The sequence below is a fragment of the Phytophthora ramorum genome (genome assembly GCF_020800215.1).
Source record: "Phytophthora ramorum isolate Pr-102 chromosome Unknown Phyram_PR-102_s0012, whole genome shotgun sequence".
NCBI classification, from domain to species: domain Eukaryota; phylum Oomycota; class Peronosporomycetes; order Peronosporales; family Peronosporaceae; genus Phytophthora; species Phytophthora ramorum.
The window spans coordinates 878,418-904,761 of NW_027150658.1; the positions used below are offsets into that span (position 1 = coordinate 878,418).

The 26,344-nt window shown below is 54.4% G+C and overlaps 8 protein-coding genes across 8 annotated transcripts; 6 read left to right on the plus strand and 2 right to left on the minus strand.

Annotated features, from left to right (window-relative positions):
- Positions 1-492: 492 nt before the first annotated feature.
- Positions 493-3,216, plus strand: KRP23_11522 (DNA helicase MCM8; the record flags this gene model as incomplete). Its single annotated transcript, XM_067882075.1, has 6 exons — positions 493-720; positions 787-1,133; positions 1,239-1,292; positions 1,374-1,425; positions 1,492-1,674; positions 1,759-3,216. 6 exons carry the CDS (start codon positions 493-495, stop codon positions 3,214-3,216), a joined length of 2,322 nt encoding a protein of 773 aa, XP_067740359.1.
- Positions 3,217-3,345: 129 nt separating this feature from the next.
- On the minus strand, positions 3,346-3,713 carry KRP23_11523 (uncharacterized protein; the record flags this gene model as incomplete). The annotated part of the gene is made up of 2 exons (XM_067882076.1): positions 3,346-3,443; positions 3,515-3,713. The coding sequence occupies 2 exons, from the start codon at positions 3,711-3,713 to the stop codon at positions 3,346-3,348; spliced, it is 297 nt and encodes a 98-aa protein (XP_067740360.1).
- A 1,063-nt stretch (positions 3,714-4,776) lies between these two features.
- Positions 4,777-8,579, plus strand: KRP23_11524 (Formin-like protein 3; the record flags this gene model as incomplete). Its single annotated transcript, XM_067882078.1, has 3 exons — positions 4,777-5,208; positions 5,295-5,829; positions 6,469-8,579. The coding sequence occupies 3 exons, from the start codon at positions 4,777-4,779 to the stop codon at positions 8,577-8,579; spliced, it is 3,078 nt and encodes a 1,025-aa protein (XP_067740361.1).
- Positions 8,580-8,762: 183 nt separating this feature from the next.
- Positions 8,763-9,209, minus strand: KRP23_11525 (GRB2-associated-binding protein 1; the record flags this gene model as incomplete). The annotated part of the gene is made up of 1 exon (XM_067882079.1): positions 8,763-9,209. One exon carries the CDS (start codon positions 9,207-9,209, stop codon positions 8,763-8,765), a length of 447 nt encoding a protein of 148 aa, XP_067740362.1.
- A 334-nt stretch (positions 9,210-9,543) lies between these two features.
- On the plus strand, positions 9,544-10,572 carry KRP23_11526 (Protein N-lysine methyltransferase METTL21A; the record flags this gene model as incomplete). Its single annotated transcript, XM_067882080.1, has 1 exon — positions 9,544-10,572. The coding sequence occupies one exon, from the start codon at positions 9,544-9,546 to the stop codon at positions 10,570-10,572; it is 1,029 nt and encodes a 342-aa protein (XP_067740363.1).
- A 359-nt stretch (positions 10,573-10,931) lies between these two features.
- On the plus strand, positions 10,932-12,440 carry KRP23_11527 (Serine hydroxymethyltransferase 1, mitochondrial; the record flags this gene model as incomplete). Its single annotated transcript, XM_067882081.1, has 1 exon — positions 10,932-12,440. The coding sequence occupies one exon, from the start codon at positions 10,932-10,934 to the stop codon at positions 12,438-12,440; it is 1,509 nt and encodes a 502-aa protein (XP_067740364.1).
- Positions 12,441-13,863: 1,423 nt separating this feature from the next.
- KRP23_11528 (Callose synthase 5) lies at positions 13,864-20,712 on the plus strand (the record flags this gene model as incomplete). Its single annotated transcript, XM_067882082.1, has 1 exon — positions 13,864-20,712. The coding sequence occupies one exon, from the start codon at positions 13,864-13,866 to the stop codon at positions 20,710-20,712; it is 6,849 nt and encodes a 2,282-aa protein (XP_067740365.1).
- A 280-nt stretch (positions 20,713-20,992) lies between these two features.
- On the plus strand, positions 20,993-25,928 carry KRP23_11529 (putative E3 ubiquitin-protein ligase HERC1; the record flags this gene model as incomplete). The annotated part of the gene is made up of 4 exons (XM_067882083.1): positions 20,993-23,073; positions 24,031-24,499; positions 25,451-25,741; positions 25,821-25,928. The coding sequence occupies 4 exons, from the start codon at positions 20,993-20,995 to the stop codon at positions 25,926-25,928; spliced, it is 2,949 nt and encodes a 982-aa protein (XP_067740366.1).
- Between the last annotated feature and the right edge of the window lie 416 nt (positions 25,929-26,344).

The following is a 26,344-nucleotide window of genomic DNA, read 5'->3' on the forward strand; positions in this document are numbered from 1 at the left end:
AGCCAACGGAAGCGGCAAATAGAGCATGAGTGCGTGCAGCACACGGCGTTGTTCCCGAAGTTAGCCAAGGAGTCCAAGTTGGCATTGCACAGACTCGGATCTGCTCTCAATCAACGCAATCAGACTCTCGAGCAGCAGAACAGGGACCTTCAGCAACAATTGCGTAACGAAAGCGGGGCTTAAACAAGCGAACGGAAGCAGCACAGGCAGCGAATGGAGAAAGTGACGAAGGTACTTCAACGTAAAACAGTCTTTTCACAACTTTTCGCGAGAATGCAGAGCAGCGACTGGATCCTTGCAGTTGAAATGACAAGAAGGTGACAATCAGAATGCGGTCTTGCTGCAGTCATGATACAAAGGCGAAATCTAGTGGAGATGAAATGCAAGCAAGGCAGACTCACTTCAAATTGGAATACGGCTACACGCAGACTCAGACTTTTCGAATCAGACATACTCAAATATCCCCAATCTGATTCTATCATTTTGGCGAGAATGCGGCGCAATGACAACGACTCGTCTCCTAGCAGCCTCGTGGACGCCGCCACGTGCGTGTGGAACCAGTACTACCCCGAGGATCACTGCATCGGCGTCCGGCAGCCGGGCGAGACCCGCTTGGCGCAGTATTACAGCCCCATCAGCGACACCGATGGGCGGTTCCAGGCTGCCATGACGTTCCTCAACTGCTTCCGAGACGGCGAGCAATGGGCACCACTGCTTCAAGTATTGCATTGCAATCTACTAATTAACTATTATAATGCTTGTATACTTATTGTTACTGTGCTGTAGTGTGATTTGACACAGGCCAATGTGACGGTGGTGTGGCTGCACTACACGGAACTCATCCGGACAGGGACGGCGGACTTTGAGCGAGCGGTGACGGAGAATATTGACGACGTGCTGCTCTGTCTGGGTATTGCGTTGTGCATGCGACGGCATGAGCTGCGAGTGGAGGCTGAAGAGGATGTTTCTAGGAAACGCAGCGTGCCAGCCGATCGGACCAAGATCACGGTTCGACTCCATGGAGTGACGCCCGTGCTGCCGATTGCAGCGCTGAAGGCCGATGTGGTGAACCAGTTCGTTAGTGTCATGGGGACGGTGGTGAGAGTGAGTGCGATCAAGCCATTGGTCACGAGGTGCGACTTTGTGTGTGCCAAGTGCAATGAAGCGACATCGAGAGCGTTCCCAGACGGAAAGTTTTTTCCGCCACAGAGGTGTGAGAATTCACCGTGTCGAAGCAGAACGTTGCTACCGAACCGATCGTCGGTGGACACGGTGGACTACCAGAAAATCAAGTGCGTGAAGCGGAGGTTCTCGAGGCGTCTGCTTCGGTATTTGGCTGACGAGATGCGTGCTCATGGTTGGTTGTTGTGAAGGATTCAGGAGATGGAAACGACGGATGTCGGTCCTGGTCGCATGCCTCGAATGGTAAGCAGCCAAGTACCGGGATGATATATTATTGCCATGGCAATAGTGCTGACGTTTGACCCACAGATCGAGGTGGAGCTGTGCGAAGATCTAGTCGATTCTTGCATTCCAGGCAACGTAGTAACAATCTCTGGGATTGTCAAGAGCATCAACTCGGAAATTCACGAAGGAAGGTATGGCAAGCGCGCACAAGCTAACAGCTTGTACATTCTGTATATCAGTGCGAACTCGGTAGAAAACTCAGCCAAGGTTGGTTTCGTGATTGCCTGGTGCTTTGTGTTCAAACTTTCTGATTCCATACTAACGTTACGATTCTAATGCTTTTACCTCCAGGTTGAAAAGGATAAAGACAAAGCTTCAGACATCGATTTCACAAAGGAGGATCTGGAGCAAATCAGCAATATCATCAACCAGGGCAATGTATTTGATCACATCGTGCACTCCTTGTGCCCTGGAATCTACCGCAACGATATCGTCAAGGCAGGCCTTATCCTGGCGCTTCTCGGTGGAACACGAAATTCCGACGATAAAGACACAACGTGCGTGCGAAGAGCTGACTCGCATGTGCTGGTGGTGGGAGATCCTGGGTTGGGCAAAAGTCAGATGCTTCGGGCTGTGTCCATGGTTGCGCCAAGAGCTGTGTATGTTGGCGGTAACACAACCACCACGACAGGGTTGACTGTCACAATGGTGAAAGATGGATCTGGTGACTACGCACTGGAGGCTGGTGCTCTCGTTCTTGCGGACCAAGGCGTGTGTTGTATCGATGAGTTCGATAAGATGGGAGTCGACTATCAGGCCCTGCTTGAAGCGATGGAGCAGCAAAGTATCAGTATTGCGAAGGCAGGAATCGTGTGCAACTTGAACGCACGGACGTCCGTCATCGCTGCTGCTAATCCTAGTGGCGGGCACTACGATCGTAGTCGATCCGTGGGTGAGAATCTCAAAATGAAAGCAGCCCTGCTTTCGCGGTTCGACCTTGTCTTCATCCTGCTGGACCGGCCGGACGAAGAGCGGGATCGACTGCTGTCAGAGCACGTAATGAACTCACACGTACGTAAGCGGAAGTCAAGGAAGCGCACGCGAGATAGCAGTGCATCTGTGTCTTGGAGCTCTAACAGCTACGTCGATGAACCACCGGCAAGCGGCTACGAAGAGGCTGCGGTGTCTGGCCAACGTTTGCTGTCACACCGTCTTCGACAGAACGCATCCGAGTACAGCATGAATCCCATCCCTCTTTATTTCGTGCGCAAGTTCATTGCGTACGCGCGTCGATACGTGCATCCGCGACTGTCCTCTGACGCCGCCGCTCTGCTCCAGAAGAAGTACTTGGAACTGCGTTCAGCGGGCGAAGGCCAGCAAAACCCGACAGACAGCATTCCGATCACAACGCGTCAGCTCGAGTCGATGATCCGACTTTCACAAGCTCGCGCCCGCGCCGAACTGGCTGAAACGGTATCAGCGAAGCATGCTCAGGACGTGGTTGACATCATGCAAGAGTGTCTGCTGGACACGTACACGACGGAGGATGGCAACCTGGATTTTGGCCGCAGCGGAGGCATGAGTCTGGCCAAGAAGGTGAAGGCGTACGTGGCGCGGCTCATGAAAGCCGCAGCTAGACGCAACACGTCCTTGTTCTCCATGGACGACTTGCTCGAAGTTGCCGACAGCATGGGGCTCAAGGTGGACGACTTTCGGGATTTCGTCGACATCCTCCGTAACGAGTGCTACATCCTGAAGAAAGGTCCGGGGCAGTTCAAGGTGCAAGTGTCGTCGTACAACATGATGTGACCAAGCACAGCAAAGCTGCAAAGGGAAATCACTGGTATATTCCATTCTCCACCACTGGCGAAGAGGTCCGAATAAGAAGTTCTAACTGAACTTGCAGATAAGAGAATCTGAAGTTGCTGCACAGGGAATTTACTCGATTTTGAGCTTCTCGCGACGGGCCTGGACCTCCTGGTCCACAATGGCCTGCGGTCTCTCGGACGAGAAGAGGTCGTGGCCGGCCTTTTGCTCTGCAGGAAGGCAGCAATGGGAGCAGTTAGTGTGGCCGATTGATACGCGGATAATAGATGAGGGGACGCACGCTTGCGGATGACGGGGTAGGCACAAATGGCGAGGCAAATGGACGTGCCGACGAACACCTTGCCGCCCTGGCTGAGCGGCAGCTTCTGGAGGAACGTGTACAGCATCTTGATGGGCGGAGGCTTGGGAGCTTTCTGTCCGCTGCTTCCGTGCGTGTCCTGGCACTGACCTGGCGAATGGACTACTTTTGGGATAATCATGCGACAAGATAGGTTGTAAACCCTCTTCAAGATGATTGGCTACACGTTGAAGCGCGCTCATCGGCTGCTAATGCCCGCAATAGGCGAACGAGGCGGTGGTCCGCGCCTTGCTTTCTGACAGGAAACTCCTCCGAGCCGCATGCAAGCAGAGCTTGGTCCCCCGTCCAGGACAGACGTGTCCTCACGATGATGTTGCCCATCAAGGTGGACTGACCATGCCGTAGCCTATCTGCCTCTTCATGATATCGACTAATTGAGCAGCGTCTCCACTGTTGATCTCAACGACCTTATGGTCGACTCGTCTTCGCAAACATCACGACGCCTTCCACGTTGAGGGGTCCTTTAGCTTAAACTTGAGGCGCAGCTTGGACGGGCATCTGCGCCGCACCATTTGGTTGGTAGCCTGCTCAGCAAGGTAAAGCGACCTGCAATCGGATCTGCTTACCTACCTCGACGCCGACAATACTTCACGTATTTCACGCTTCACACCGTTGTCTCGACTTCTGGCAGCAACATTGCACGCTTCCTGCATCAACAGAGAGCACAACCCGCTTGAACTCTCCCCCATGGCGGTGTGCAGCCGCTGCACTGCCGCACGAAAAAAGTGCCGGTGAGCAGCGACACCTCGACGATCGCCATGCCACCAGCGAGCGAGCAGGACGGCACGACGCCATTGAAGCTCGGCGCAATCGCGTCCGCAACAACAGCATTCGACTGCAACGCGCCTGGCAGCAGCGACATCTCGAAAGCGGCCGACATGGCCTCCTCGCATCGCTTACTCCAAATGTGGACAGCGCACCTGCAAGCCCTGCGAGTCCACCGGGCGCCAAAATATCCGGGGGTGCCAAGCCCAGCACTGGCGATAAGTGTGCTATTAGAGCTAGTTGTTGGTGCCGTCATCATGCCCTGGGAGCGAATCCTGCGACATGTGTCCAATATCTCGTGAGAACACATAACCTGCAAGATCTGATGCGTGTCCATGCAAGGGAGGAAGCGGCCGCCCGGAGTCAGAAGAAGAAGAAGAGCTTCGCGCATCGAGCAGCTCCACGACCCGCAGCCGAGCATGGAGGGCGCGCGCCAAGGCCTGTTCTCGCCCACGAACGCCGACGGCTTGGGACCCGCCGCGGCCGCCGCCGCCGCCGTGACGCCTACCACGTCCCGCTCGCGCGCCTCGCTCAGCAGCAAGCTCAGCATGGCGCCAGACGACGCGTTCGCGCGCGAGCCCGATTGCGGCGTGTGCTCCAAGTCCTTCAACATCCTGCGACGCCGCCACCACTGCCGAAGCTGCCACATCGCCGTGTGCAAGGAGTGCGGGCGCAAGGCCGTCGACCGCAAGAAGCCCGTGCGCTCGCGGCCGCAGTGGTATTGCCTGGGATGCCTGGACGACGACGCCACGCTCGAGATCACCGGCTCGCGGCCCACGGCGAGCAAGCGCCGGAGCTTCTCAACGTCTTCGTCGTCGTTCGCGCCCACGAACGCGCCGCAGGTCACTAATGTGAGTGTGGATTTGTGCAAGTTGAAGTGCCTGTTTTTGACGGATTCTAACGGTTTTGTGCCCTCTGACAAATTGGTGCGGACTAGTTGACCAGCACGGCCAAGTTCTGCATCGAGTGCGGCTATGAACTGCCGCTACGCGTCAAGTTCTGCATTGAGTGCGGCACGTCTGTGCGGCAGCAGGTGATGTCACCGGTGAGTGTGGACGGCGTTGGCGCTGCAGAAATAGACAGAGGCAATCGCGGCTTCCGCGACTCACTGGGGACGAACCTCCTGGTCATTGACGAGCACAGTGGGTCGCCGACGGAGCCGACGGACGGATCAGAAGACGATGCGCCGGTTGAACAGGAGCCCGAGGATCACGATCCGGTGGAGAAAAAAGTGGAAGTGGCGGCACCTGAAGGGGACGAATATACAGCTGCAAAGACCAAGGAGTATGAGGAGCTTGTGGCGCAATTGCAGGCGGAGAACGAGAAGCTGCGAACTCGTGTGGAGAAATTTAAGCATAAGATCTCCGAAGCAGAGCGTCGTCGGCAAGAAAGAGAGGAGGAGCACGCTCGCGCAGTGTCAGAGGCAACTGCAGCTGCAACGGCTGCTGCGGAAGCCCAGGCTAACAATCGCAGTGCATTGGGCCCGGCAACTCAGGCGGCATCAGTACCCGAAGCGGTAGGACCTACTAGCAATGGAACGGGTGTTGCTGCGAAAGACCACCCGGACTACTTGAAGTTTTTCAAACTTCTGAAGATGGGTCTACCTGATGAACAGGTAAAACTGAAGATGGAGGCGTCGGGCGTTGATCCTTCGGTCCTCGATGACCCAGGTGCGATTATTGGAGGTGCCGCACCAAGTGTTGATAGTGCACCAGCTGCTCCTGTATCGAGTGGTGGTGCCCTGGTGAAAGATGACGAGCAGTATGCTAAGTTTTTCAAGCTTCTGAAGATGGGGATGCCTGCTGAACAGATCAAGCTGAAAATGACCGCTGGTGGTTTGAATCCGGACTTGCTTGATACGCCGGATGCACCAATGCCCGGTTCCGCGGGCGCTATCGCACCAGCGGCAGCATCTAACCAGGTGATGAGCGTGAAAGAAGATCCAGCTTACGAGAAATTCTTTAAACTGGTGAAGATGGGTATGCCTGCCGAGCAAGTAAAAATGAAGATGATCGCCGCGGGCTTGAATGCGGACTTGTTGGACACGCCAGATGCGCCGTCACCCAACCAGAAGTCAGCTGGCAGTAGTGCTGGCGGCGGTCTTCTTTCAGGACTCCCTCCTCCAACGGAAGCGGTGAAGGTGGACCCATCGGCTTTGAAAGCAAGTTTAGCCTCAAAATTAAACAACAAAGCAGCACCCAAGAAGCCCGAGGAGCCTCAGCTGCCGAAGAAGGAAACCGTGAAGCCGAATGTTGAATTGCGCCCGCTGTTCTGGACCCGCGTGCCTGTAAATGTAGTTAGCAGCACTGTGTGGATGAAACTGAACGACTCGCATGCCGAGATGGACGTGGACGAGATGGAGTGGATGTTCCGTAAAAACCCGGTGGACGCGTCGAAAAAGATTGATGAAAAGAAGAAAGAAGCGGAGAAGGTACTGGCACAGCCCAAGGAAGTACTTTTGTTTGACCCGAAGAGACAGCAAAATGTGTCCATCGCCATTGCTCGGTTTAAGATGTCATCAGAGGATATCAAGAACGCAATTTATGCTTTGGACGGGCAGAAACTGGGGTCTGAAGTGCTGAACGTGCTCATTTCTATCTCTCCTACGCTGGAAGAGATTGACATGCTCAAGAATTACGATGGAGATGTAAAGCTGCTAGGAAATGTTGAGAAGTTCTTCCTTGATTTGCTGACCATTCCGCGCTATACTCAGCGTATCAAGTGCTTCAGGTACAAGTTACAGTTCGAGAATCGCATCCTCGAAACCCAGGCACAGCTGGATACATTGGTTGCTGCTACGGACCAAGTGGCTGAAAGTGACAAGTTCCGCCGCGTTCTGGAGCACATTTTGGCGATCGGCAACTATTTGAATGGTAGCACTCCTCGTGGTGGCGCGTATGGCTTTAAGCTGGACACTCTTATGAAACTGCACACGCTGAAGTCGGTTGATCCTCGTGTTACCTTAATGCACTTCCTGTTGCGTCAGCTGGAAGAGAAGTCTCCTGATGTCATTACTTTCGCTGGAGAAGTTCCCCATATTGTGGAAGCGAAGAGACTGTCTCTTGATCAACTACGCGCCGATCTGTCGTCCTACAACACCGAACTAGCTATGCTGAAGGGCCAAGTGCGTGCGTCCAAGAATGATCACATTGAGGGTGACAAGTTTTACGAGGTGATGACTCCGTTTGCAAAGGATGCAGAAGAGGTACTGGAAGAGCTGGGACGCGATTTTAACGGCTTGGAAACTTGCTATCAAGAGCTTGTCAGCTCCTTTGGTGAAGATCCACGAAAAGTTGGGCCCATGGAATTCTTTAATATCCTGGATGAGTTTGTGACGGAGTTCAAGAAGGCTTACCGTCAAAATCAGACGAAGGAATATCAAACTATCTATGAGGAGGCTGCAGCGGCGCGTGCTGCTGCTGTGGCTGAGAAGGCTGAGCGATTAAAGCACGAGGCCGAAGAACGCCAGCGGCTGGAAGAAGAACGGCAGCAAAACTCGCAGGAGACCAAGGCGATTTATGCCGAAATTATGTCCATCATCACCGCCTGGGCTGGGAAGCATTCGCCAGGTAACGAAGACGCAGTGATCGAGCAGTTTAAGGAATCATCGCGGAAGTTTGGCTTGGATGAGATCACAGCTGATGAGTTTTGTGACCAAGTGCGCCAGTGCGTTGGGTCGAAAACGGCAGGTAAAATTATTCCAAACAGTGCGAAGCTTCTGTCCGACGAAGAGAAGCAGAGTGTGCTGCTAGAGGCGTTTGCTCGATTCAAGGGGCAAGTGAAGAAAGAGAAGGAGTCGAAGAAACAACAACGCAATTCATTGGTGTCCCCACCGTCCGAAGGGCGCGAGAGGGCGGGGTCCTCATCGGCGGGTCGCAGACGCAACAAGGTCACGGTCCCGCTTCCGATAAAGGACATCGAGCCTGTGGTCGGAGAAGAGGCCCAGCTGCTTCACAAGTCCATCTTGGAATCTGTGCTGGCGGCGTTTGGTGGCGATCCAAAGAAAATGAAGTCGTTCACGTCCCATACTCGCAAGTATGGCAACGAGCAGATCACGGCGCACGAGTTCTACCAGTATTTAATGGAATCGTTCGATCCTGACTTTGTTGGACGCCTGGTGCCCGACCTCGCGCGTCTGCTGCAGGATTCGGAGAAACGCCACGCACTCATTCGAGCATTGTGTGAAAGTGCGCCGGGCTGGGCAAAGTTCGCGGGCCTATAGAATGGCAGCTTCCTGAGGGTTGAGCGAGAAGGTTGTTCTATCCAGGATTTTGCGAGGCCAGTATGAAAGTGGCTCAATTTATAATGAAGATTACAGAAGTCGTTGCGCATTACAGCGGCTAAATTTTAGCTTGCTGGGGTCGATGCAACGAGCGGTATTGGAAAGTTTCTTTGAGTGCTAGTGCTAAGCGCGAAGGCTGTTGGAGCTGCTCTGTTGCGAGAGCGGGAAATCGCTGTAGTGCTTAGGCTTGCGCACCGCAGGGTCGGGCAGTGCGCTGCCTTTTTCCTGTTTGGCGCGCCATAGATCCTGCTGGTCCTTGAGACCACGCACCCACCGCTTCATGTCGCCTTTGCTCTCGGCGCGCAGGAAGAAGCTGCGCTCGGGGGTCTTGACGACGAAGCTGTACACGCCGTGGTCGCCGTTCTCGAACCGCCGGATAGACTCGATGCCAAGGAGGTCGATGACCTTAGATGCTTCTTGCGAGCTTTCGTGCTGGTAGTACTTGAGCCTCATGCCCTCGAGGGCGAAGAAGCGCTTGTTCCATTGCGGGGTCAACAGCCGCTCCTTGGCCTTCATCTTGAACAGGTAGCCGCTGATGGGAACGGGGCCGCGTTCAGCTGGGGTCTTCATGTTCGCCGTGACTTCGTCGTCGACTGGGCAGATGCCGCTTACAGAGCGGGTGGCGAAGTGAAAAGTGCTCGGAGGGTCAGTGTGCAGGCTATTGCTGGCAGCAAATTGCTGGCTTGGGCATCTTGTCGCGATGTTGAAGTTCTTTTTTTAGAATCGATTGTTTTAGAATCGCTAACACAAGTTCTATTTTTAGAATGTACACAAGCTTGACATAATTTATGTGGCACTTGTGTTGAGATACGCCCGTCGTGGATGCCGCTGACGTCGATGCCAGCGTTGCTGCATATCCTGGCACTGCTCGCTACTCTGCTGTGTCTGGCCTCCTCCCCCGGTCATGGCATCAACTGCTCAACAGCTGACGCTGCGCGTGGAATTGCAGCAGCAGCTCGGACTGCCGGAGACGCTGCAGGCTCCGATGACCCTCAGGCTGACAAACGCTCCGGCCTCATTGACAGAGCTGCAAAGTGAGCTCCGTCAGCGGTTAACAGAACGTCTTATGGAGAATAAAAACAGCGAGCGAGTAGCTGCTGAATTGGAGATGGCGATCGAAGTATATGACCAGAAGATGCAGCAGTTTGTGCTCTTCAAAGAGCTCCAACAGCTCGGACGTCGCTCGAGACTGAGCGTCACGTTCACCAACGCAGATGACCTGTTCCCGGACCATACGTGCCTAGCACTGCCGTCAAGGATCTTTGGGTTTGATGCAGCGGAAGGCGGCAAGTTTGCGATCGACGGGAGGGTGGTGCATATTGAGGAGGTGGGCAACTCCGGCAAGGGCACGGGATTGACGACGTGGGACGGATCCGTGGTGCTGGCGAAGTATATCGAGCACCAACGACGTGATGATGTCGCTGGGAGCCGAATTGTGGAGCTGGGCGCCGGGACAGGACTAGTAGGCATCTCTGCTGCGCTGCTCGGAGCACGACAAGTGATCCTGACGGACCTCGACTACGTCGTGGACAACCTCGCCAAGAACGTGGCTGAGACGATGAAACTTGCAGCTAGTGAAGGCAAACCCGTAGAGAGCGACGTGTCAACGCAAGTGCTCAACTGGTTCGACCCGCCAACGGATTTGGGAGACATCGACTTTTTGCTGGCGTCGGACGTCGTGTGGGTCGAGGAGCTCATTCCGCCGCTCGTCGCGACGTTCGACGTGTTGCTGCGCCATTCCGCCGTGCAGACGCGAATCCTCATGTCATACCAGAAGCGCAGCATCATGTCGGACCGACTGCTCTTCAGCGAGCTCGAGCGTCACAGCCTCGTCAAAACCCGCGTTCCAGCCGCAGCCTTACATCCGGAGTTTTCCACCGACCGGATCGACGTGTGGGAGATTGAGTGGGGCGCAGCAGAGCGAAGCAACTAGAACGCCGTGGTCGAATAGAGGAACGTGCGGTGCGCCAAAATAACAAAGCCGATGCTGCTTCAACTGGAGGCAACGTAATCTGCATAGCGACGCTGGGCATCCTATCAATGTCGACTGACAAGCAGCGCGTGGTCAAGTTCAAATCCTACGATAGCACGAGCCCTTGAAAATGTATTTACTTGGGAAATTAATTCTCCACATCTACATTCTCACTTCGTTCGACCTTGCACATTACATATTACTGTGAGACATAAACATAGTTAAAGGCCAAAGTTTTCGTGGTGTCTGCTGCAACCGATCTTGGCGCCCGTCGGACGCTGTGCGAGCCATTCGCGTACTTGCCCCGTTCCAGCCACAAGATGCTCGGCTTCCTGCGTGCTCCCGCCCGTCGCGCGGCGCTCCTGGCGCGCCGCCACTCCTCCTCCGAGAGCCTGCAGTGGGCCGCCGCCATGAACAAGCCGCTGGCCGAGTCGGACCCGGAGCTGTTCAACATCATCGAGCTCGAGAAGCAGCGCCAGCGCGACTGCATCAGCCTCATCGCGTCCGAGAACTGCACGTCCGTGGCGGTGCTGGACGCGCTGGGCTCCGTCATGTCTAACAAGTACTCGGAGGGCTACCCGGGCGCGCGCTACTACGGCGGCAACCAGATCATCGACCAGGCTGAGGAGCTCTGCCGCGCGCGCGCCCTCGAGGCCTTCAACCTCGACCCGGAGCAGTGGGGAGTCAACGTGCAGTCGCTGTCTGGCTCACCCGCCAACTTCCAGGTGTACACGGCGCTGCTGGCGCCGCACGACCGCATCATGGCGCTGGACCTGCCCCACGGCGGCCACCTGTCGCACGGCTACCAACTCGGCCGCAAGAAGATCTCGGCTACGTCTATCTTCTTCGAGAGCATGCCCTACCGCCTGGACGAGAGCACGGGCCTTATTGACTACGACGGACTCGAGAAGACCGCCGGCCTGTTCCGTCCCAAGCTCATTGTGGCCGGTACCAGCGCGTACTCGCGCCACATTGACTACGCGCGGATGCGCGAGATCTGTGACCAGCAGGACGCCGTGATGCTCGCTGACATGGCTCACATCAGTGGCTTGGTGGCTGCTGGCGTCGTGCCCTCGCCGTTTGAGTACGCGGATGTGGTGACCACCACCACGCACAAGTCGCTGCGTGGACCTCGTGGAGCCATGATCTTCTACCGCAAGGGCGTGCACCACGTGGACAAGAAGAGCGGCAAAGAGGTTTTGTACGACCTTCAGCAGAAGATCGACTTTGCCGTGTTCCCCGGACTCCAGGGCGGACCCCACAACCACACGATCGCAGCGCTGAGCACGGCGCTGCTGCAGGCGCAGAGCCCGGAGTTCAAGGCGTACCAGTCGCAGGTGATCGCCAACTCCCGGGCCATGGTGGGTGAGCTGATGAAGCGCGGCTACGAGGTGGTCTCGAACGGCACGGACAACCACCTGGCCCTGGTGGATGTGAAGAAGTCGCGTGGCGTGGATGGCGCCCGCGTTGAGTTTGTGCTCGAGAGCGCCAACATGGTGGTGAACAAGAACACAGTGCCCGGCGACAAGAGCGCCTTTGTGCCCGGTGGCATTCGCCTTGGTGCCCCTGCGCTGACAACGCGTGGCTGCACGGAGGAGGACTTCGAACAGGTGGCCGCCTTCATTGACAGCGGTGTGAAGCTCACGGCTGAGCTGAACGAGCGTGCCCGTGGACAAGGAGTGAAGAAGGTGAAGGACTTTAAGGCGTTTGTCGCTGATGACGTCGAGGCGAAAGATAGGGTGGATGCACTGAAGGCCGACGTGACGGCGTTTGTGCGCCAGTTCCCGACGATCGGCTTCAGCGAAGAGGGCATGAAGTACAAGGACTAAAGTGTCCGACAGGCAAAGAAGAGGTTTCGTTGCTGAGTGTATGAATGGCATGACGACCTAGTCTATCCGATACTGGCTCGGTCCGTCTCCTCTTTGCCCCGAGACTCTCTGCAAGGATGACCAAGAGGGCGATACAAGAAGACGTGGCTGCTTCTGCTCCCTGACATTGCCATGGAAGGCAGCATGATGGTCTCCTCTTGACCCGTTCTGACGGCACGGAGCTCGCGGCGGCGTGAAGACAGATTGAAATGGAAGTTACGACATTGAACAATGAACGACCTGCCTGCCTGTAGTAGACTCAGCTCACACTGATACTTTGCTGCCTCAGTGAGACCCGCTGCACCCATATGAGAGGAAGCACTGAGGGGTTCACTCTAATTGTTAGTGCTCCTTGGCTTGATTCATGCAGGAACTTGAGGAGCAAACATGTATGGTAACGGATGGAGTGTGCTGCGTTGCTTTTGACGCCAAGTGTAGCCATTTCCGATAGCTCCCCTGCCAAACCCGATCTCGAGTGACGATCGTGTCGCAGGCACGCAAAAAATCTCACTGGACTGGCAGTTGACTTGCAGCCAGTATGCCCGGGCTGATGCATGAGGAGCGCCAGGTGGCGGCGGCCGGAATTGCGTGCGGCTCCAAGCTAGGAGCACCGCTCCGAGCAGGCAGTGACAGGCCCGCCATTTGGCGCGGTGTCGCCCACGACTGAGGAAAGTGCTCGATAGCGTGCGAGCGACCACAGCCCCCTTTAAGCCGTCCATCCCGATTTAGTCGGTGCGTACGAAACAGAATTGTAGCGGCTAGCTCTTCAGCCGCACCTTTTATTATGGACCGGCACGTACCGTTCCTCTCGGATAAAGTTTCCATCCTGTCGTAGGTGACAGATGGCATTCGACGTTCAGTATCGAAGGTTGTACAGTGGCATGACCGTATAAACTTAAGCGGCATTCTGACTAGCTACTGTCTCTTTTTTTCCAGTATGCATTTTTGGGCTCTTTTGCATTTTTTGGGCACTGGTGAGACCCGATGATCTTCGCGCTCCGAGCAGCCATACGCAAGTCTCGCTAATGCATGCACCCTGCAGCACTGCCTGCACTGGCAACAGCAACATTGGCAGCAGCATCATCGTGTTGTCGCGTCGAATTGCTGCCTTTCGAACCGATTCAGCGCTTCCCACGCCAAATTTATTTAGCTCTCTTTGGATACAAAATCCAAGTCAAATCGGAGGGTTAGGTCGCGCAGCAGATTGTTCGGAGCGGGCACGAGACTGAGGGAAACCGAAGGAGGCAAAAGCAGCGAAAGCTCGCGCTCTCCCATTCTGCAGCCGGCCACTTGTCGGACCAAGGCGCGCACTCCTCATCGCGGCCGGCAACGGACGGACATCCGCACACCGAAACGCCCACAGGCGGCGAGTAACTCGGTAGCTATGAAGAAGGAGAAGCACGGCATGCAGCGGCAGCTGTCGGCGGCGCCTCCCCCGCGTCGACGCGCGCCCTCCAACTACCAGACCGTGGAGGACGTGGCAGCCGAGCGCGGCGTGAGCATCAGCCGCCCGCCCATGGACAAGTTCCAGCCGCAGCAGCCCATCGCCGCGTTGACGGCGTCGGGCCCCATGCGCCCGCCGCGCCCCGGCGCCGACTCGTTCGAGCTGCTGCAGGCCAAATTTGGCTTCCAGGAAGGCAACGTGCGCAACCAAAAGGAGCACTTGGAGTGCTGGGTGCTCAACTACGAGTCCCGTATCATCGAGGCGGCCGTGACGCCTGTGGACACGGAGAGTGCCATCCAGACCATCCACGCCAAGTTCTTCAAGAACTACGTCAAGTGGTGCCAGTTCCTGCGCACGCAGCCGCTCCTGCTCGACACGGCGCCGTACCCCGGGGCGGCGGAGCGCCAGATCGCGCTCTTCCTGCTGATCTGGGGGGAGAGCGGCAATCTGCGCTTCATGCCCGAGTGCCTGTGCTTCCTGTACCACAAGATGGCGGCCAAGCTGGATGGCCTGGAGAAGCTGCCCAACGCGCCCGACGGCACGTTCTTGCGCCGCGTGGTGCGCCCGCTGTACTCGGTGGTGGCCAAAATGCGCAACGTCACTCCGCAGAAAAACGGCGCGGGCGTCGACCACAAGAACGTGACCAACTACGACGACGTGAACGAGTTCTTCTGGACGGAAACGTGCTTGCACTTTGACGAGGCCAATGTGGCTGGAGCCGTGAACGCGCAGGACTACAAGTCGTTCAAAGAGCGACGTAGCTTCTGTAACCCCATCCTGGCGTTCTTCCGCATCTACTTCTTCCTGCTCGTCATGCTGCACGTGCTGGTCGTCATTGCCTACGTGGCTTATCGCTCGGACCCGGACGACACGTCGGGGATCCATTTCTACGCCAACTTTTTCACGTCCGACATCACGGACATTCGCAATCACTCCTTCTACTCCATCTTCATGACGGTCAGCGGGTTGCTCGCTGTTAAGGTGGTGCTGGACATTTGGATCGATGGCACACGTGTCTTCAGCCGCATTATGTACGCGGTGTCGGTGTTCATCCGTCTCGTGTGGCACACTGTGTTCTTCGGCCTCTTCACGGCTGTGAACGCGGCGCCATACAAAGAAGTTGGCTCGAGCGACTTGCTGTCGATGGCACCCGTTTTCATCGGTGTCTACATGGCGCCGATCGTGATCGTGTCCATTGTGCAGATGTGCTTCCACGGTGTTATTTGGAGATCGGCTCTCCTGAGCTCGCTGGATGGGACACGTCAACAGTACATTGGTCGCACGATGGGCCAGAGTTGGGGGAATTTCTTGTCGTACGGAACGTTTTGGACGATCATTTTCTTGTGCAAGTTCTTGTTCAACTTACAGCTGATGGTTAAGCCGCTTATCGGACCCAGCGTCGAAATCTACGGCGTGGATGTTTCCGCCGCTCAGCTAGAGAACGGTATCATCGAGTCGCAGCACAACATTGCGTTCCTCGTCGCCATGTGGGCGCCGGTGTTCCTCGTGTACATCTACGACTCTCAGATTTGGCTAGCTATCGCGCAGGCCATTGTGGGTGCCTGGATTGGTTTCCGTCTCAAGATTGGCCACTCGGCACGCATTACAGAGTTCGTGAAGCGCCTTCAGCAAGCGCCTAGTCTTTTTGACGAGAAGGTGGTGTCTGCTGCAGCCCGCGGTCAACTCGCTATCAACAACAACCCGCTGTCATCGAGTTCTGTTGCCCCTGATGCCAACAGCCGCCTCCGCTTCGCTGTTGTGTGGAATGAGATTGTGAGCAGTTTCCGTTTGTCTGACTTGTTGGATGATCGTGAAACAGCCATCCTTCAGTACCAGATCTCAGACACTGGAGCCGTCGAAGAGCCCGTGTTCTTGATTGCTGGCGAGGCACAAGCAGCCGCTGACATTGCCGCCAAGGCTAAAACCAAGCGCATGAGTGACGGACAGCTATTCAAGGAGTTGAAGAAGGCAGGCTTACTGGGCTGCGCCAACAACTGTGTTGATATTCTGTTCCAAATTTTACGTCAGCTACTGGGCCCTGAAGATTCGGAGCTGGTTGGCGTCTTCCATCAAATCCTAGCTGGAGGCAGGGTGAGCGGCGTAGTTAACCTCACGCACATTGGATTGGTGCGCGAGAACGTGACTGACTTGCTTGCGAGCATTTTGGACTTGCCGGAGCCAGGTGTCGTTCCTGCTGGTGGCGCCTTTGGCTTCCCGCACGACCAGGTTCTTATAGTCGTGCAACGCTTGGACGCTCTACTGAAAAGCATTGAGCTTATGCTGGAAGAGGAATGGATGGCAGAAAAACTGCGGAAGTCTGCGTTTGCCAAGATGACGCCGGACCTTGCTTACCAAAAGGAACAGTTGTTGTCGATCTTTGCTGATCGCATTAGTCAGCGTGACTCGAACTCTCCCACCCGCACGACGTCGCCAAGTTCGAATGAGAGTGTGGTGTCGCTTTCCACGCGACTCTTCTTTTTGTTGACTTTGGACGCTGCCGATGCATTGCCTCGTTGCCACGAAGCACAACGTCGTATGAGTTTCTTCTTGAACTCTCTTCACATGAAGATTCCGACGATTGATTCGATTGCAGCGATGAAGTCTTTCTCTGTAGTTACGCCGTACTACAACGAAACGGTGTTGTTTTCGGTGGATGAGTTGAACGGACGTGTTGACTCGAACCCGCTTTTCCGCAAGGTGGAGCAAAAGGGCCGTGATCTCAGTATTTTGAAATACTTGATCACCTTCCACGATGACGAATGGGGTAACTTCCTTGAGCGTGTGGGCGTGGCTTCTATGGACGAGGCGCTTGCAGAGACACCGACGCAGGTTCGCCTCTGGGCTTCAATGCGTGGACAGACCTTGGCACGTACAGTGCATGGTATGATGATGTATGAAGATGCACTCAAGATGTTGCGCTGGCTCGAGATTGGCTCGGACGAGAAAATCTCTCACTTGGAAAAAATCAAGCACATGGATCGCATTGCGGGTCTTAAGTTCTCGTACGTGACCAGTTGCCAGATCTACGCCGATCAACTTGCAGCTGGAGATTCACGCGCGGCAGATATTGACCTTCTGATGCGCAAGTACCCGAACTGGCGTGTGAGCTACGTGGATACGATCCGCCCACCCGCAGGCAGCGGCACGGAGCCTCGTTTTGACTGCGTACTGGTCAAGTCGGATGGTGATGAAATTGTTGAGGTGTACCGTTATGAGCTTCCTGGCAACCCGCTAGTTGGCGAGGGTAAGCCGGAGAACCAGAACATTGCCCTGCCTTTCACACGCGGTGAGTACTTGCAGACGATTGATATGAACCAGGAGCACTACTTCGAAGAAGCGCTCAAGATCCCCAATTTCCTGGCGACGGCTACGGAAAACGGAAAGAATGTCACCATTATTGGCATGAAAGAGCACATTTTCACGGGCCGAGCATCATCTTTGGCACACTTTATGACGTTGCAGGAGTTGGTGTTCGTGAGTTTGACGCAGCGTGTGCTGGCGAATCCCCTGCAGAGTCGTATGCACTACGGTCACCCCGATGTGTTCGAGAAGGCATTTGTGATGTCCAATGGCGGTGTATCGAAGGCAAGCAAGGGTATCAATTTGTCCGAAGATGTGTTCGCTGGATACAATGCAGCCCTTCGCGGCGAACACGTTACTCACCAAGAGTTCATGCAGTGCGGTAAGGGCCGTGATGTGACGCTGAGTCAAATTAACGCTTTCGAGGCTAAGCTGTCGAACGGTAGTGCTGAAAGCTCCCTAAGTCGCGAGTCGCACCGGATGGGTGCTGGCATGGATTTCTTCCGCTTGAACTCGATGTTCTACGGCCACATGGGCTTCTACATCTGTAACGCTTTGGTGGTACTCTGTGTGTTTGCGTACGCGTACGGCAAGGTTTACATCGTGCTTCACCAGGAAATCCAGGAATCAGCCATCATCACAACGAGCTACCTGGACGACCTGGCAGAGGTGATGAACACGCAGTTTATCTTCCAGTTCGGTATGCTGATGACTATCCCGCTGATCGCTACACTTTTCGTGGAGTACGGTTGGCACCAAGCCGTGGTTAACTTCGTGGAGCTGATTGTGACTCTTGGCCCAGTGTTCTACATTTTCGAGACTGGTACGAAGTCGCACTTCTACGACGTTGCTATTATGCGTGGTGGCTCCAAGTACCGAGGTACCGGTCGTGGCTTCGCCATCGTTCGTGAAACGATGGTGAACTTCTACAAGGAATACGCCGCTTCTCACTATCGCAAGGCTGTGGAGCTTATGGGCTTAATGCTTATCTTTGGTACGTACGGTAACTTCAGCATCGGTACGAACATACTGGCCGAGTATTGTGCTACTGCGGACTTTGACTGCGACACCAACCCAGACCAGATTCCGTCGAACATCACGCTGCTGAATTCGTACAGCTCTAAGGGTCAAGATTATGGCATTGCCTCGTTTGCGGTATGGTTGCTCGGCGCATGTTGGCTGCTTGCGCCATTCCTGTTCAACACGGACGGTTTGGACTTCTCCAAGACCATGGTGGATGTCTCCTACTGGCTCTCGTGGCTCATGTCTGTCAAAGAGGCAGACGGCGATGAAAGGCTTCTTCCGGACCACATGAGCAGCAGTCCTGCAGGCCCGAAAGACACGTGGAACGATTTCTACAACTATGAGGCCAGCCTCATGTACCCGATTGGTCCGATGAGCCGCTTTGTCTACGCAGTTCGTGACTTACGCCACCCGCTGGTCATGTATTATGTGTTCATCTTCTCGTTCAGCCTGAGCGACATCGGGATGCTGTTGGCTTGCGTTGGTGGCATTTCCGTTGTGCTATGGATCGGCGGTTTTGGTTTGGGTATGTGCTTGCGCAACTCGGCTCGTGTTCCGCGTGCAGTACTGTACGTGCTGATGGTGATAATTATTGGAGTTGCTCCATTTGTGGTGGGATCTATGCAAGACTGGGACAGCATCAAGTCCTTCTCGTTGACGGTTGCCATTTTTACGGGGCTCTTTTCTCTCCTGCACTATCTGCAATTACTACACGGACTGTTCGGTCTGCCTGTTGCTAAGTGGGGTCTCGTTCGCGAACTTGCCTTCTTCTTTGATGTGATCGTTGGTTTGTTCTTGGCAGTGCCGCTTTTGCTGCTGTCGGCTTTCCCGTTCATGAAGACGATCCAGACGCGTATGATGTACAACGGTGGCTTCTCGCGTGCCTTGAGCTCCGGAAGTGAATTTGCGGCCTCGCTCAGTGTTGTCGTGGGTGGTCTGGGAGGTTGGACGTATGGCTGGTTGACGTGCCTCATCTTTTCGCTGGGATACGTAAACTCGTCTTCCGACAACTTTGTGAACCAGTCGTTCACCTACTTCAACAACGAGACCCTAGATGGTGCACTGGATTTGGCGATGATCAAGGTATACGCTGCCGCCGCTGGCGCGGTGGGCGTCATTCTGAGTGGCGGCCTAGCGCACGTGATTGGCCGTCGCTGGACAATCGAGGTCGCATGCCTCGTGACGTTTGCTGGTTGTGCTCTTGTGTGGCTGGAATCAAGCTCAATGGTGCTGATCGGAATCTGTCTGGCGTCCGCTGGCATCGCTATGCTCTCGCTTGTGTGCCCTCTGTACAACTTCGAAATTTGTATGCAAGGGTGGAAGGGCAAGGGCGTGTTGATCTTCCTGACTAGCGCTGCGCTGGGCTACATGATCGAGGCGGTGCTTATCAACAAAGTCAACGCCACCACGATGTCAGAGAACTGGGGCAACTCCCCGTACCACGACTGGCAGTGGCAGTTTATCTTCGGTATCATCCCGCTAGTGCTGCTTGTCCCAAGCATGTTCTTCCTCCCAGAAAGCCACTACTGGGAGTACCGTCGTAAGAACGACCCTAAGGCAGCCGAGGCCGCGCTCGCGCGCCTGCGTCAGCGCCATGATGTTCTGGAGGAGGTGAATGAGCTGAAGGACTCTTTCGTCGTCAAAGATGGTCGCGTGAACGTGCCGTTCCGCATCATTCTGGTGATTCTGCTGCAGATCACTTTCGCGTTGTTCACATCCGGTGCGCTGCTGCACCGCGTGCTTGTGCAGCCGGCCCCCAACCAGACGGGCTCGCAGACATCCAAGTGGGAAATCTATTACGGCATTATGACGTTCGTGGGGGCTCTTATGAGCATGCTCACAGTGGACAACATGCGTCGCAAGACCATCTTCAAAGATGTGCTTCCGCTCTCAGCAGCGCTGTCCGTCGCGTGTGGTGCGCTCGGACTCGCCGATATGGAGGACAGCATTGTTACCCAGATCTTGGTATTCGTGGTGTTCGCCAGTGGTGCGCTGAGTCTCACGTGCGGCACGTGGCTCACAGCTATTGAGGTGTTCCCTCCTTACCAGAACGGCCGATACATCATCATGTCCTTCGCCGTGTACTACGTCGCACAGGCCGGGATCTACGTGGCCAAGCCGTCGTTCGCTATCAGCCACTTGATCTTCGCCGGACTGTGTCTGCTGCTCACGGTCTTCATGTTCATTGTGTGCGCCAGTTCCAAGTACGGCGCCATCGAGCTCAAGAGCGAGAAGAAAATGCGCAAGGACGCCGAGGCTGCGCGCAACACGCCGTCCTTCATGGCCCGCGTATCTCGCTCGCAGAGCTTCCTGCGTTCGCGCTCCCACGTGCGCCGCTCGTCGTCGCATTACTCGGCGGCTGCGCTGACCCCACAAGAGGCCAGCTACTCGAACTTCGAGTCTCCCGCGGGCCTCAACGTGAACGGCGGCACTCGCCGAACACTCAACGGCTCGCAAGCATTGTAAATGCAGCAGTCGTCCAACTCAACTCTCTCCGCCAGCAGCAACCAAGGGCAGCTGCACAGAGAAGAGAGACTGCACAGAGAGATTGACACTAAGAGAAAGAAGTAACCAAGCTTATATATGTGTATGCAATTCGTGCATTGCAGAATCCAAGGTCAAGTTGAACTGCTTCACGTTGAAGTGGGTTTCTCTTCGTCATTGATTGGCTGTATCCAAATCTTTTCATCCAATCCGAGCCTGTTTTCCCTCTCATATCTTTCCAAAAGTCCATTTCAAAGAGCTCATGGAGGCGGAAGAGCTGGATCTGCTGCGCGCGAACGCTGCCGTCGCGAGCTCCAGCGTCGACACAAGCGACCAAGGACCGGGAGAAGACGTCGTCGCGTCTGCCAATGATGCTGTACCTCAGACGGAGGCCCCCCGAGCTGAGGCGGAGGCCTGGGGTACCGGAGATGACGAGGACGGATGGATGCCCAAGCCTGCACGGCTTCACTCGGGCCGCACGCGGTCCTGCGCCGTGTGCTTCGCCTCTCTACAGTACACGGTGGCCACCAGCTGGGACGAGTACCTGCAGAGCGAGGAGTATCTGCAACAGCTGCAGGCCAACGTCCTGCAGGACGCATTCGTGTCCGCGCTCATCTGCGGAGAGAACACGGCGGGCGACCTGCCCACGGAGCACAGGATGCACAAGAACAGGAAGCTCAAGTGTCGCCAGAGCGTCGTGGACTACAGGAACATGACGAGCGCTGGGGTTGTGGACAAGTCCGGCATGGAAAAAGGCTCGATCCGGACGCTGGAGGAGATGCTCATTGAGGCGCTGCCCACGCCAGTGTTCACGCACGTGCTGGAGAGGAGGCTGGCTGTGATTTCTCATAGTTCTAAGATTGCGTGTGAGCTCATGAGTCATGATGGAGTCAAGAAGATCCCAAGACCAGTGGAGACTGCGCCGGCTAATGAAGAGCTGCACCATTTGGCCATCCACACGCTCTCAGCGCTGCTGGGAGCATTTGATTACAAGAACCCTCAGGCGCTGAGGCCCTTTGAGGAGCTGTCGCAGTTGTTGACGTGCTTCCCCGTGTTGTCGTTGTATTCGTTCTGGAGTCCGACGAAAAAGGCGCCAGATAAGGCGTTGGTGTTGAGCAAAAAGGCGGTTGAGGCTTCCTCGGTGACTTCGAGTTCCGACTCGCATGGAGCGCATTGTGCGGTGGATGGAGTGGATAATACGTTTTGGCAATCGCAGCCAAGGCCTGGGATTGTGAACTTTATCCTGCGATCTACGGAACTGGAGAAGGTGACGTCGATTACGATTGACTGGCATATGAAGTATGTTCCGCAGGGCGTTGGGGTTCAGTATCGTGAGAAGGGGAGCGAAAAATTTGTTCAACTGGTGGAAGATCGAGCTGTCTCGCCTTCAGGACCTACCCTTATCGAAATCAGTTTCCCACCGTCTTGTCAAGAGGCCCGGATCGTCATGTCAGGCACGCCGTCTTCGAATCGAAATGGTACCTACGCGATTGAGCACTTGCGATTGAAAATGCCCGCCCCCGGGTCTCTTTTCACAGACCCCAAATCAACTTTGAGTGCTGTTGCAAGTTGGCTACTTGGTGCTTTGGAGACTGCTGACGAAGTCATGGCTGCAGAAGCTATTAGTGCACTCAGGGCTTGGGCACTGTCAACGGCATCGCTTAGTGTCACGATGCAGTTTGTCAATATGCTCCTAAGTTTCAAGGGCCAGGTCGAGGATCTCAGTCGAGACAGAATTGCAGCACTAGCGTTGGAACAAGGCCGCCAGTTGTACAACGGCATAAACGCTTACCATCGGGAAAAATCTCAGCGATTGGCATACGAGGGAGATAAGATTGGTTTTGGTGATGTTCGTAGAGTTGCAGCGCTTTTCGAGTCATCGGTTTGTTCGACTGGTGTGATTGTCGAGGACGGAGGTCTCGTTGTCCGAACGCGAGAAACAAGCTACCAGTATGCAGCTGTGAACTGTGGTATATCGTCCGGAAAGGCTTCCTGGAAATTCCGTCTGGATACGGATACACAGGACGACGAAATGACATGCTTCGGTGCTGCAATACTTCCCGTAACCGTGAACGGCTACGATTCATCTCCCAGTCTTTGGATGTTGCGTGGTTATAACGGCAATCTATACGCCCGTGGTCACAAACTTAGTCGAACTATTGGTAAGGTGCACCCTGGTGATATTATTCAAGTTGATGTGGACATGAGTGAAGGCTCGCTATCGTACAAAATTAATGGCACAGATTATGGAGTGGTATTTACTGATCTTGCTGGCCACGAAGTGCATCCTGCTGTATCGTTCTATGGCTCAGGCAAAGTAATTACCTTGCTTGGAGTCACCAAGTGGGATTGTACCAGCACAGGACCGGCCGACATTGACCCGGTGTTCCTTTCAAGCATGAGGGAGCATCATTTTTCAGTCGGGTACGGAACGTTGGGGAAAGGTGGCCAACTTGGTTATGCAAGTAATGGAGACTCGAATGCTGCGTCAGGCAACTCACCAGCTACGGGCAGTACTTCGATCCACATTAATGACGAGGCTAAACAACGCTGCTTATCGACACACCCGCCTTCTCACGGTGATGCCTATGTCATTTATGATTTGTCCGAAGCGTACAACATGATCAGTGGTGCGGTAGCTATCAATGACGACACACGCAATGAAATTCTCCAGAATCGCGGGGTCTCATTGGTGTTTAACATAATTGGCGACGATAAGTTACTGTGGCAGTCGAAGCCAATGTCTGAAATCCATCTTATTGAGAAGTTTGAAGTCCCTGTGAAAGACGTGCGGATGCTGGAGCTAAAGGTGTCATGCTCAGGATCAAACCATTGTGCGCACGCAGTTTGGGTTGACCCTTGTTTGCATCCTGTTGAAGAGTGGCCGTGTTCGAAGTGTTCTTTTGTGAACAAAGGGTCTTCAAAAGTGTGCACGGTATGTCGGAACGGAACCCGCGACGAAGCTTCGGTCCCTGTCGCCGCAACTAAGATGGAGCAGTCGAAGGGAGCACCTTCACGCAAAGCGAGTGATGATAGTTCGGAATCTCTCAGCGAACTGGGCACCGCCATCATACGTCAAATCTATGACTTGTACCAGCTTGGTTCGGAACGTTCGAGTTCGTCTGTGTCATCCACGAAGCCCCCTGTTCTTTTTGAAGAACCTTTTTGCCGTCAACCTAGCAAGGGTGCATTTTCCTTGCTGCTGACTATACTCAAGCGATTTCACACTCAATGCGTTACCCCTGGGGAGGATTTGAACTCAAGCAGAGATGGTTGTGTGCACATACTTGGGATTATCAGTGCCAATTTGGAGAGCATTGGCAGCCACAACATAAAGGACCCCGCAGCAGAACTGGGTGTTTTGCCCGAACTGATTGCTGACCTGCGAGGGGAGCTCGAGGCAATGGCACACATTTGTGATGAAAATGATACCCCGAAGATGAAGCTTGCGGAAGATATTGAAAAGGCCGCTGCTGAAACTATCGTGGTCGGAATCTCTGTGCTATATCCTTCGCCGATTGAGAAATTGGAGTTGCTGCTTCAGTTGCTTCGCTCGTATATCGACCGTCCTTTCAATGCGACGTCAGCAAGCTATTTTGTCATGACATCCGTAATGGAGCTTCTTGCTGCACCTGGGTCAAATGGAATATTAACATTCATGCCTTTCATGGCAACCGAAGCCGCCGAGTTTGGAGGATCAGGCTCCCATCAGACCGAAGATGTGGTGTGGAACTCAGCGGTAACTGATACCGTGGGTCTTCTCATGGAGGTAGCGGTCAAGTCACACCGAACACAACTTGTAGCCGATGCGAATGATGATGTACAGTCCCTTTCGAGTGACTCAGTTCTGAAGAGTGATAAGTTTTCTGACATAGCAATTCGCTTGCTGAAGACCTACCAACTATACTTGCTATCAGAAGCTGTGGAGCTTACAAAGACAAATTCCACCGATAATGCCCCTAGTAACCCAAGAGATGGGAAGCAGCTTCGAACCAAACTCCAGCGAAGACTCCAAGTTCAGGAAGCGACTACTCAGTTTGGATTTTTGTCACTGAACGCATATCGAGATTTGATTGATAGTATTGTCGCATTTCAGGCAGAAGAATCGTTCCTTCTTTCCCGAACAGCAGCAGCTCTCCAAGCAAGCGTCCGCTCTTACAAAATCCCTTTGCTATCAGAGGTACTTCCATGGTTTGTATCCTGCCTGTGCCTGCTGCGCCGGCAAACATGGCTTGCTCGTCCAATACTCCCGGCAGTTGTAAGACTTCTTGAAACGTTGGATCACTATTGCTCGGAGTCGCAGACTGTGAGTAAGTCTGCACATCGGTTTCAGCAACTTGAAGCCCATCAAAAGGCAAGATTGATTGAGTCACAGGAAATGGAGCGCGCTGTTGCGCTTGAAAGAGATCCTAGCTTCCGATCACACACATCCAAGCGGTTGTATAATGTCTTTCATCAGCTCTACACTGGGGAAAAAGATCATTTCGAAGGGCAGATTGGGTTTCAGTTTGAAGCAACAAGCTCGTTCTTTATTGTTGCGCTTGGGCGTTCTGTCAACCCTACCAGACACAGTGGCAGGCTAACGCGGGAACACACAATTCGGCTGTGGGAAGAAGGAACACAACTACTTGTAGCTCAAGTCACAGTTGGAGGGAGCTCCAAAAAGGACGCTTTGGGGTACGCCCTCGAGATACTACCATCTCCCGCAAAAATTACTCAGGGGAAGCTGTACCGGTTGACAACGCAGGAGTTTGCAAACGGAGGAGACCCGTGGTACAAAAAGGAGAATTTGCCTGATGAAGAGTACGACGAGTCGTTCATCAAGATTTTGCGTGACTGTTATGCGTCAGGATCTGTGGGGTTTCCGGGATCTCAAAACATGATGGGTGCTGCCTACGGAGTCCCTACTTTTATGGTTCAAGACGAAACTCCTCTGGCCAGTCTTCCACGGTTTGTCCCCCCGCATGGTTGTCTTTCACTACGATTCAACTCCAAGAAGAAGTTGAACTCGGTCTGTGTCAGCCATACTGGGACGTCAGTGTATGTGAAAGATGACACGGATACATGGCGGACTTGTCTTTTACGAACAGCTTTTCTTCACGGAGTGCACTCGGTTGATTACGCGCTCAAATGTTCGCGTGCTGGAGGCAATGTATCTGGGCACATATCCATTGGAGTTGACTGGCGCCAACCAATAGGAGGAATTCGTTTGAATTCTCAACTGTCTGTGTACGAAACTTTTCTTGGAGGAAGTCTAACAAGTATTGGATGGATGCCCTCTATTGGTGCTCTTTGGGTTAAAGGCACTCGCTATGACTACGGCCCAAAGCTCACAATTGCCGCTGGTGATATCTTTACAGTAACGATTGACTACGATTTACAACTTTTGTCGTTCGCGTACAACGGGAAAGACCTAGGTGTCGCGGTGGGACCTCAGGAATTTCGACCACTTGGAACGACACGTGAGAGGCTTCCTGAAGTGGTTACTACTGGCGTGTCACTCTACGGCTCCCAAGATGTTGTTCACGTGCGCCCATCAGGTATTGCGAAGTCTACTCTTCGTATCCACTGGCTTTTTGACTTGCACAACTCGCTAGCTTCTCTTGCTGGGCGA